A 10,873-nucleotide genomic window follows, 5' to 3' on the forward strand; every position below is an offset into this window, starting at 1 on the left:
ACCGGACCAAACTCAAACCAGAAACAGACCTGAACCCAACCGAAGGACAGGGTCCAATATTTAAATCCAAATCCGTCAGCAGTATATTTAGTTTTTTTTTTTTTTTTTCCTTATAGATACCCATCATGAAAGATAGTTATATTTAACTATATGTGGAATTTTCGTGAACCCTTTTCCCGCTATTTGTATCAGGGGCATAAGAACACCACCATACTGCAGCCTGCTTTCATGGGGGAAGCTTTGTTGGTTCCTGGGAACTCCGTTGCTGGCTTCCTCGATGCTCAGAAAGCCAGTGTGTTTTACAATGTAGATGTGAAGATGAAACCCAAGATTGGGCATTTGAAGACAACCAAGTATAGTCCAAACGTCTGGTGCTTCTACTTGCAGGTTCCGTTGAACTCCATGAGCTCATCATCTTCTGCCACTGGTGGGTTCACATGGATCAAATGTGATGTGAACAGATCTTTGTTGTGTCCACATGATCTGCGTTCTACTTGCACAGATCTTACTGTGTTTTGAATTTAAATATAAAAAACAAACAAGCTTTAATGATTAAAACTATGGTTAAGAGTTTGGAGAATGTTTTAGTGTATGTCTGTTCTTCCACGTATCTTACACCAAACGTGGTTTCTTTATTATGCAAACAAATGTTTGCATTTTCCTTGAAAAGTTTCATTATGTATGAATTGGAAAATACCCATCTCATGGACTAATCTATGCTGATGAAATTGCATTTTTCTAGCATATTTTTTGGAAGTCCATGTGTCTATGTGCATCCCCGTTTCAAACACAATTGCAAAAGTCGCGGATGGTTGTACATTTGTGGTCTACGTTTTTTCAGTTGAATCTAAAGGATCTGACTAGCAATCGATGACTTCTGCTTCCGCAATACGTTATGTGACGTAACCAGTGGGTGCCACATGTGCCAGTCTCACAAAATTTATTTATTTTTATCTTAATAATTTATATACTTTATTGTTTATATATATAACTGCTCTTAAAATCATTAAATTAATGCCTCCATCAACCAAAATTTCTATAACAGTTATATATGTATATATATAGAACCATCCGCGACTTTTGCTGAACACTTAGTATATAAATAATTAATTGGAATTATGGCCGAACCAAATCTAGCGAGTCAAGTTATGTAAGACAAAAGAAGCCGTAGAGTCTTTAAAGAGCGATTTAAATGTTGGCCTGACCAAATTATAGCGCCAAGTACCTAATGCCGGAAGTATGCATATGGGTCAGATCTAAGATAATTAAATGGGTCGTGGCCCCATGTCAGACTGAAATTTGGTAGAAAAAAAGGTTAACAGGACCCCAGATCCAAATCGGACCCGCTTACAGCTCTAATCTGGCTGAATGAGGCTGAATCCGACTATTCAAATAGAATCGGTAGAAAATCGATTTGATTCACCAATCCATTCATGGATGCCACATATAGTAACGTTTTGTTATTCAAAAATATTTTAAAGGCTTCTATTTTTATTCATTTAAATATATCTTGTCCTTGTCTTTGAGAAAAGATTGATATAATAATAATTTTTTTCTGATTCAAAATTTCAATTACTTAATCGGCCTATTCAATAGATATTTGATTCAGTTTCCGACCTTTACAACACTCGAGTGGACCCAACTCAAACCTGAACCCAAATGAAGAGACAGGGTCCAATATTTAGAGCCAAAGCCATCAGCTGATTCTTATTATAATTAGTTTTTTTTTTTTTTTCTTATAGAAACACCTCATATTTTACTATATATGGAATTTCTTTGAACCTTTTTTCCTGATATTTCCTCCAATTTTCATGGGCTCCCCAAATCGGATCCTAGATCATTAGCAGCCCGAACTTTCCTAGAAACTGGTCTCCCCAACTCGGACCCGACCCGTCGACGGACCATTCCCTTCCCTTTGGACTAACATCCTTTTCAGTTTTGGAAGCTTCCATGACATAACAGAAAGAAAACTGCACAAACTTCCAATCGCCGCCACGACGAAAATTTTCCAATGTCCACACATTGGAATCTTCCGTTCTCTCCTATCGGTTCCCGCGTTTCCCCCCTACATACACAACGCGTCGCGCGTGTTTCCAACTGCTATATATTGAGCTTCTCAATCTTCCCTTCTCTTCATCTTTCTCCTCTCGATCTATCTCCTTCTTCCTGGGCCTCAACAACGCTTCAAGTTTCAGACCAATTAACTTCCTTTGCTCTCATGGCCGAGTCCAAGCCGGCCAATCCCAATGGAGCCTACTATGGTGGTGCTCAAGGGATCCCAACCCCTCCCCAGAACCCCCCACAGGCCTACTACAGCCACGGCCGCGGCCACCGCTCCTGCGGCTGCTGCTGCATCATAGGCACCTTACTCAAGCTCATCGTCTCCATTGTTGTCATTCTTGGCATCGCCGCTCTCATCATCTGGCTCGTGCTCCGGCCATCGGCAGTCAAGTTCTACGTAGAAGATGTATCGCTGACGCAATTCAACCTGGCGAACACGAGCACTCTGCACTACGATCTCAAACTGAATGTTAGCATCAGGAACCCCAACAGGAAGATCGGGATCGACTACGACAAGCTCGAGGTGGCGGCGTACTACGCCGATGAGCGTTTCGGATGGGTTCAGCTGCCTGGTTTCTATCAGGGGCATAAGAACACCTCCATACTGCAGACTGCCTTCAAGGGGCAATCTTTGATGGTTCCTGGTGACTCCATTGCTAATATCTTCAATGAACAGAAAGCAAGCGGATCTTACTATGTAGACGTGAAGATTAAGCCCAAGATGAGGTTCAAGATTGGGCAATTGAAGACAACCAAGTATAGCCCAAATGTTTGGTGCTACCTGGAGGTTCCGTTGAACTCCGTGAACTCATCATCACCTGCCACTGGTGGGTTCACAAGGACCAAATGTGATGTGGACTACTTTTAGGTTTTTGGGTTTTTTTTTTTTTCTTTTCATTCTTTTTTATGTCCACATTTGTTCTTGTTATGTGCTTTTGGACAGATCTTGCTGTGTTCATTAGATGCGTTTAGTGATTAAGATTCTTCTCTTTTTTTGGTCTTTTTGTGTGTATATCAGTATGTAATAAAACTCATTTTCTTTACAGAGGATACATATATTTATGTTTTGCTTGGAAGTTAAGGCATTCTGCAGTTGACCATTGATTTTTCCCATTTATTCGGCTGGTGTGTTTACATGAGGAGCTGTATGACTAAGTGAAAGCACTTTTCTTAGTTGTTAAGGTAGTCATTGTCCACCAAAACCTGTGTGTGTGCACGCATATATGTGCTCATAGTCGGTCAGATTCGTTCGACATAGCAATACCAATTTTTTTTTCTTATTGCTTAAGAATAGCAAAGACTAAGTTAAAGATGTCTGTTTCTGTTTCAAAATTTAAATTTGATTAGACACTACTACTGAACTTAAATCTAAAATCAAACTAGTTATAATGTTTAAAAGTTGATCTACAGCGTATTTTCTTAATTGGAAATAGAGATTTCAGAAAGAATGAACATTATATGAAAAAGATAAACAAATCAGATAGCAGAAGGCCCAACCGCCGAAGGACATTAGACAGAGATAGAGACTGCGGACTTGATTAGTCCTTCTCTGAATTAATAAAAGCCCAGTTCGACCCTGTGACTAATTTAATCGTGTCATGTTGACCAAGCTTAAATCCTACCACTCTGTAACCTGAGCTTCTTCATGTCGGCTCACCAGAAATTTTACTTGATACAGACGAGATCTAGTAAGTGGTCTAATCCTCAAAGGGCTCTTGTTATGCTCATAATCAGGCAATGGCCAAACTTGAGTTAGAGCCAACCTGATTCACGAAAACTATGTTAAATTTATACTGTTCATCATGTAATAAATAATTCTTGCAGAATACTAGATATGTACGACCAATATAATTTGGTGGCCCCGTGTCAGAGGACCCACATGCATATAAAATAGGAGGAATATTCGCATGCCAACCACATACGTGCATGTTGAAAAACTTGACAAGTTCAGTAAAAGCACTAAGATTCCCAAGTTCCACTTGAAGGATACAAATCACCAATGATGACATTGTGGCAGAATGAGACAAGAAAAATATCAAGCATATAACATTGTCAGGAAGGTAAATTTTATACCTGAACAACGACATCAAAGCTACATGCAAGATATGCGCCTTAAATGGTTATCCATGAAGAAAATTGTTGGTCTAATAGTTCCACATAAAACTGGTGTACTCAATACTGTGCTTGAGTTATACTGTGAAGACATGCCTGGCTTTGAGAACCATGTGGTGCATTCTGCTATAAGGGAATAATGTTAAGAGCTGATACATCCAGAAAATTGAGTCCAAGATGAGAGTTTACATTTGAGTTTCCACCGAGTTACATGGAACTTTGCCCTCAGGAACCAGAGATACATGTATATCTGATCCTCTGAAGTAAATAATAAACTAGCCAAGGTAAAATTTTATATTGGAACATGAGATTGATTGCTCGAATGCGTCTCATATTTGCTTTCCTGAACTTCTCTGAGTTAGCTTCAACAGCGAAAGGGAAAAAGAGGAAAAAAGTTAATTTTCTGCCGATATGCATGATTCATCTGAGATTCTGAACTCGGCACAAGCAGTTGAAGTTTTCGAGTTACAGAAAATTTCTTGCCTTCAATCTCAATGATCTCTATATGTGATGTAATAATAAATCAAGGCCGAAAATCTCACGATAGTTTGAACTTAGATGAAATGAGTAATTTATATTATTCTTTCCATACAAAATAGTCATACATTAACAATCACACTGGAGTCCATGAAGGGATTAAAAGGAAATAACCAATTTAGGAATTCCACTTTACATTCCGTTCTTGTAAATTCACCAATTCTTGAGGCGCCAGAGTTATTTGAAGGCACCAGGGGAACCATCAATTCACACCAAATCTTCTGAGAGAACTTGTGTGTCATCATCGCCCCAATTTTAAGCATCATCTTCGCATGAATCTCAACATCGATACTGTAAATACCATCTGCTCTATGCTCCATGAAGTCAACCACACTCGATTCACTAAAGACAATCACAGACTGACCACCAAAAGCAGGGTGAATCATGACCGCCTCTTTGCGCCTCAGATAGAAGCCAGGCAGTAAAACCCAGCCAATCAATTTTTCATGATAATAAGCAGACGTGTCGAGCTTCTGGTAGTAGACGCCGAAGTTGTCGTGCGGATTCGTTATATTAACATCCAAATTGAGATGGTATCGCAGGGTGTGTTTGCTGGTTAAGTTGAACTCTGTTAAATACGCATTCTCTACGTAGTAAGTCACAGGACGAGACCGCAGAACATACAGGGTGAGGAAAACAGCTGCGCCAACGATGGCCAGAATGATGGTTGTGCAGTACATGAGCACAACAAAAGTCCGGCAATGGCCGGCGGATCGGCCGGCCTTGTGTCCGGAATACTGTGGCAGGAGTGGGATATCATGGTGAGCAGCTGGGTGGGTTCTGTTAAAATGGTTTGGCTCCGAATGAGCCATTCTCTAGGAAGAAATCTGAACACTTGAAGGGAAAATAGAGAGTGGTAAGAAGGAACTAATGAGAAAGGCAGGCGGACAATTTGATTATATAGCCGTTGAAAATATGCGACTGGCTTCTAGTTGCAGAGGAGGGGCAGCCTTTGTGTTTTTTTCTCCTTTGTGAAGCTGACAGACTTTCCGTTGCTCCGATCACAACATCATTCAGATATAATAAGATGCTTCTTAGAAAAAGTAAAAAAACATAACGAATTCCGGTTGAGTTCTTCTCTTGTTTAATTGATCTAGTCAACATCGCTAGTCAATCTCCTATTTTCTCTGTAACAGTGAGTAGCAAGAACGATTGTCAGCTTGAATAGGTTTCAAGATTACTGTCATCTGATACGAGAATATTCTTCAACAGTGAAGATCACGATAAGAAGACAGGAGATGAAGATAAGGATAAACTACGATCCGTTACAACAGATTCATTCTAACTGTAGAACACACAGATTTACGAAATCTGATTTATCTTCATTAACTAGAATATTTCAAGTGCAAGGTATCAAGGATCATGGCAGACTTGGTGTTTCTTCTGAACCATATCAAAATCTGGTTTTTCTTCTGTTTTATCTCTATTTTGACCCTCACTTCGTAAGAGCAACTTAAATAGTCAGGCCTGAGTAGGGTGGCCCAAGTAGTTGGTGCAAAGATGAGGTAAGGGTTGGTAGATGGTTAATATCCATTTCCTATATCAATTTTATGTGCTACAAAATGGACGACACCAATGTGTAGATTAAAGCATAACAGGGACATCATCCGAGGCAACACGAGAGGAAGGGTGGAAGCTGCGCCTCTTTGATTGAGCATGAGATTAAATATTTTTCATGCTCACCCATAAAGGAGCAACAGGTTTTAGTTCAGACGTATAATTTAGGGCAATTACATACATCATGTATGCAGTTTTACTTAAAGGCGTTGGCTTAAGAGATTCCAGTTTATCGGGTTCATTGATGCTAGATGTGCAGCATGACCACCAACTTTTTAAAAAAAAAAAAAAAAATCTTCGTTTCGATTCTTAATCATCTCATAATTTTGGATCCACTGCCGCTAACAAATCAATTCAGTTGCTTTCATCCACCCTAAAATGAGAATTTGCTAGAAATTAGAAAAAAAAAAAGAGGCAAACAGTGATACATAGTCGCGTTTACGCAAACGTTTCTTATGCTAAAGACAGGTTTGAGTCCAAATCATGGTGCAATAGAACAGCAAAATCCAAACTAGATCAAATAGGTTTGAGTATTTTAGTATATAAATATTTAATTGCATGGCCGAATCAGGTCTAACCAGTCAAGTTTGGCAAGACCGAACGCTCTTTAGGGTCTTCATATTAAATGTTGAGCTGACCCACATCATTTATCAAATCATATCGAATTGTAGCCACGTCCCTAACCCCTTCTTAGACCGGAAAACCATGGAGCCCAAACAAATTAAATGCCAAGTGTTCAAACTTGGGATGCATGTGTGGGTGGGATCTAATGTTTAGATCCAGGTCCATCTGCATATCCTTATTATCATTCGTGTTTTTCCTGTTTCTCATAGGAATCATTGATGAGAAACAAGTATTTTCAAATGCTAATTATATGTGGACCGTCCACGATTTTTTTTTTTATGGGCTCCCAAAACCGGAACTTGGATCCAAATTAAGAAGTCAGAGACTTCCCGGAATCCGGTCAAGTCGGATCCGACCCGTCTCCATGGCTGACTTCCTTTTCACCTCTGGCCAAGTTGGGAAGCTTCTATGAAATTCCTACTGACGGGAGGAGAAATTTACAACGTCCCCGCCGCACCACAAACAAACTTTCAACTGCTATATATTAAGGTTCTTGATCCTCCGTTATCTTCGTCTTCCTTTTCTGGTTCTGTCTCTTCTTCCTGAGCCTCAAGTATTCTTCAAGGTTTTGCTCTCATGGCCGACTCCAAGCCAACCCACTTCAACGGAGCCTACTACGCCGGTCCACAAGGAGCCCCAACTGTCCCCCAACAGCCGCCACAGGCCTACTACCGCCCCGGCCGCGGCCACAGCTCCTGCGGTTTCTGCTGCATCATAGGCACCTTCCTCAAGATCATCATCACCATCGTTGTCATCATCGGCATCGCCGCTCTCGTTATCTGGCTCGTTCTCCGGCCGACGGCGATCAAATTCTACGTAGAAAACGCGTCCCTGACACAGTTCAACTTGACAAACACGAACACTCTGCACTATGATCTCAAATTGAATGTTAGCATAACGAACCACAACAGGAAGATCGGGATCGACTACGACAATCTCGAGGCGGCGGCGTATTACGCCGGAGAGCGGTTCGGGTGGGATCAGCTGCCTGGCTTCTATCAGGGTCATAAGAACACCACCATACTGCAGACTGCCTTCAAGGGGCAGTCTTTGATTGTCCCTGCGGATTTCGTTGCCAATGTCTTCAATGATCAGAAAGCACGCGGGTTTTACTACGTAGATGTGAAGATTAAACCCAACATGAGGTTCAAGATTGGGCATTTGAAGACAACCAAGTATAGTCCAAAGATCTGGTGCTACTTTCAGGTTCCTTTGGACTCTAAGAACTCATCATCATCTGCCGCTGGTGGGTTCACTAGGACCAAATGTGATGTGGATTACTGGTAGCCTTGGGGTTTTTTCCTTCTTGTTTGTTTCCGTCTTTTTTCTCCATATGTTCGATTTGCACAGATCTTACCGTGTAAATTAGATCAAGATGTTGTTGGTGATTGAGATTCTTCATTGAATTTTTGGGATTTTTGTGTGTGTACATGTAATAAAAGTCAATCTCTCTATAGTGGATATGTTTTTTTTATGTTTGTAGTTTTATTTTATTCTGGCTGACCTTTTGCTTAGAATTTAAGGCATTCAGCGGTTCACTACGGATTTTTTCCTTTTTATTTGCCTCGCTGGTGGGTTTATATAAGCTGCGTATGACTAAGTAAAACCTCTTCTCTTAGTTGTTAAGGTATTCAGACATTGACGTTGTGCTTATCTATCAAAGTATGTGTGTGTGTGCATGCACGCGTGAGTGCTTACGATCGGTCAAATTCGGGTTCGACATAGCCATATCGATTTATTGCCTTGCGAAGGAAAAAACAAAGTCTTAAGTTGAAGGTGTCTGTTTATGTTTCGAAATTCAAAGTTGATTAAGTACCATCACTGAACTTAAATGTAAAATCAAGATAGATATGATGACTGCAGCAAATTTTCTTAGTTAAAACGGAAGAGATTAAAGAGAGAATGAACAATACATGAAGAAGATAAACAAATCAGTTGGTAGGAAGCCCAAGAACTTACACAGAAAGAAAGACTGTAGACCCGGACCTTGCTCTGGATTAAGAAAAGTCCCGTTCGATCCTGCGACTAATTTAATAAAGATACAGCAAACTATCTTGTTGTATTGGTCAAGCTTAAATCCTACCACTTTGCAACCTAAGCTTCTTCATGCTGTTCTCACCAGAAATTTACTTGTTACATAACAAATATAGTGAGTGGTCTGATCCTCGCTAGCCCTTGTTATTACATTTGGCCAGACTGTACTAGAGGGTGCTGAAAGTTCAGGTTAAATTATGCTGTTTCCTTAATAAATACTTCATAAGGAATTGCAAGAAAATGCATATTAAGTGTCCAATATAATCTCATGGCCTGTCATTCACTAAAACTCCCTCTCATAGGATCCACAAACATGTTATAGAGAAACTTGGGCCAGATCATGGATGAACATTGGGGTGCCAACCGAGTTGCAGATAGGGCTGGTCAACTGGTCGAACAGGCTGAGCCTCATGTATCTGCCTTGGTTTGTCCTATCACAAACTGGCCAAGGCGAAAAACTGTAGATTGGAATGCACTGGTTGCTCAAATGTGCTGCAAAAGGAATTGCCTCAAAAATCTGTACTTCATACTTCTAGAAATTCTTTGATTTTGCATCAACAGCAAAAGAAAAAAGGAAAATAGAAATCTCAACTGACATTCATAATTCACGAAAACTCCGCACAAGTGTTTTTGCTATCCTGGAATGGAAAATGTCATCCATTTAATCTCAACGATCTCCAGACGAGATGCACTAACAAATTCAAAGCGCAAAAATCTCATGATAGTCTGAACTTAGATAAACGAGTAATTGATATTATTCTGTCCATACACAATAATCATACATTAGCAAGAATCACACTAAAGTCCTTGAAGGGATTTAAAAGGAAAGAACCAATCCAGGTATTCCACTTTACATTCGGTTCTTGTAAATTCACCATTTCTGAAGGCAGAGTTGCTCGATGGCATCAGGGGAACCATCAATTCACACCAAATTTTTTGACAGAACTTGTCTGTCATCAATGCCCCAAATTTAAGCCTCATCTTGGCATGAATCTCAATATCTATACTGTAAAAACCATCTGATCTCTGCTTCATGGAATCACTGACCCTCAAGCCATTGAGCCCGATTACAGACTGCCCACCGAAAACAGGGTGAATCGAGACCGTCCTGTTGCGTCCCAGATAGAAGGTAGGCAGGAAAACCCAGCCAATCAATTCTTCATCATAATATGCAGATGCGTCGAGCTTCTGGTAGTAGACGCCAAACATCATGTTCGGATTCGTTATACTTACATCCAGTTTGAGATTACATTGCAGAGTGCCCTTGCTGGTTAAGTTGAACTCTGACAAATATGCATCCTCTACGAAGTAAGTCACGGCACGAGGCCGAAGAACGTACAGGGCGAGGAATGCAGCTGCACCAAGGATGACAAAAATGACGACCACGCACATAAACATGGCGCAGATCCGGCAATGGCAACTGGGTCGGCTGGTCTTCTGATCGGAGTACTGTGGCAGGACTGGGGGCACATCATGGGGAGCAGCAGGGTAGGTTCTGTTGAAATGGATTGGCTCGGAATCAGCCATTGGGCATTGTCTTCAGGAAGATGAAGGAAGAAATCTGGGCACTTGATGACCAAATAGACGGTGGTAAGAAGGAATAAATGAGAAGGGCAGGCAAAGAATTTGACTATATTGCCAGCCATTGGCTTTTTGGTTGCAGAGGATGGCAGCCTCTGGTTTTTCCCTCTTTTTTCTTCTGGTTGCAGCTCATGGTTTTCTTGCCCACCGCTGAGCTGATCACGACGTCATTCAAGACATAGTCAGAAGTTGCTTATCGAATTCGAAAATTAATATATAAGATGACGAATTCCGTTGAGTGTCTCATTTTAAACCCACGAAGCCAACAACGCTGTCCATTTCTTATTTTCCCTCAGCAATTCAATGAATACCAATCAAACGGCTACTCTCTAAACTCTTCTTTTCTCTCTTGCGTTCTGTCCCCCTG

General features: G+C 40.7%; 4 protein-coding genes across 4 annotated transcripts; 2 read left to right on the forward strand and 2 right to left on the reverse strand.

Annotated features, from left to right (window-relative positions):
- Positions 1 to 2,142: 2,142 nt before the first annotated feature.
- LOC116265564 (NDR1/HIN1-like protein 3) lies at positions 2,143 to 3,111 on the forward strand. The gene has a single exon (XM_031646263.2). It carries the CDS (start codon positions 2,219 to 2,221, stop codon positions 2,927 to 2,929), a length of 711 nt encoding a protein of 236 aa, XP_031502123.1. The 5' UTR covers positions 2,143 to 2,218; the 3' UTR covers positions 2,930 to 3,111.
- Positions 3,112 to 4,772: 1,661 nt separating this feature from the next.
- Positions 4,773 to 5,522, reverse strand: LOC116259256 (NDR1/HIN1-like protein 10). The gene has a single exon (XM_031637018.1). The coding sequence runs from the start codon at positions 5,520 to 5,522 to the stop codon at positions 4,773 to 4,775; it is 750 nt and encodes a 249-aa protein (XP_031492878.1).
- A 1,857-nt stretch (positions 5,523 to 7,379) lies between these two features.
- On the forward strand, positions 7,380 to 8,347 carry LOC116266771 (NDR1/HIN1-like protein 10). Its single transcript, XM_031648113.2, has one exon. It carries the CDS (start codon positions 7,468 to 7,470, stop codon positions 8,176 to 8,178), a length of 711 nt encoding a protein of 236 aa, XP_031503973.1. The 5' UTR covers positions 7,380 to 7,467; the 3' UTR covers positions 8,179 to 8,347.
- A 1,315-nt stretch (positions 8,348 to 9,662) lies between these two features.
- On the reverse strand, positions 9,663 to 10,873 carry LOC116259340 (NDR1/HIN1-like protein 10). Its single transcript, XM_031637136.2, has one exon. The coding sequence runs from the start codon at positions 10,450 to 10,452 to the stop codon at positions 9,724 to 9,726; it is 729 nt and encodes a 242-aa protein (XP_031492996.1). The 5' UTR covers positions 10,453 to 10,873; the 3' UTR covers positions 9,663 to 9,723.

Source organism: Nymphaea colorata, chromosome 1 (genome assembly GCF_008831285.2).
Source record: "Nymphaea colorata isolate Beijing-Zhang1983 chromosome 1, ASM883128v2, whole genome shotgun sequence".
Taxonomy (NCBI): domain Eukaryota; kingdom Viridiplantae; phylum Streptophyta; class Magnoliopsida; order Nymphaeales; family Nymphaeaceae; genus Nymphaea; species Nymphaea colorata.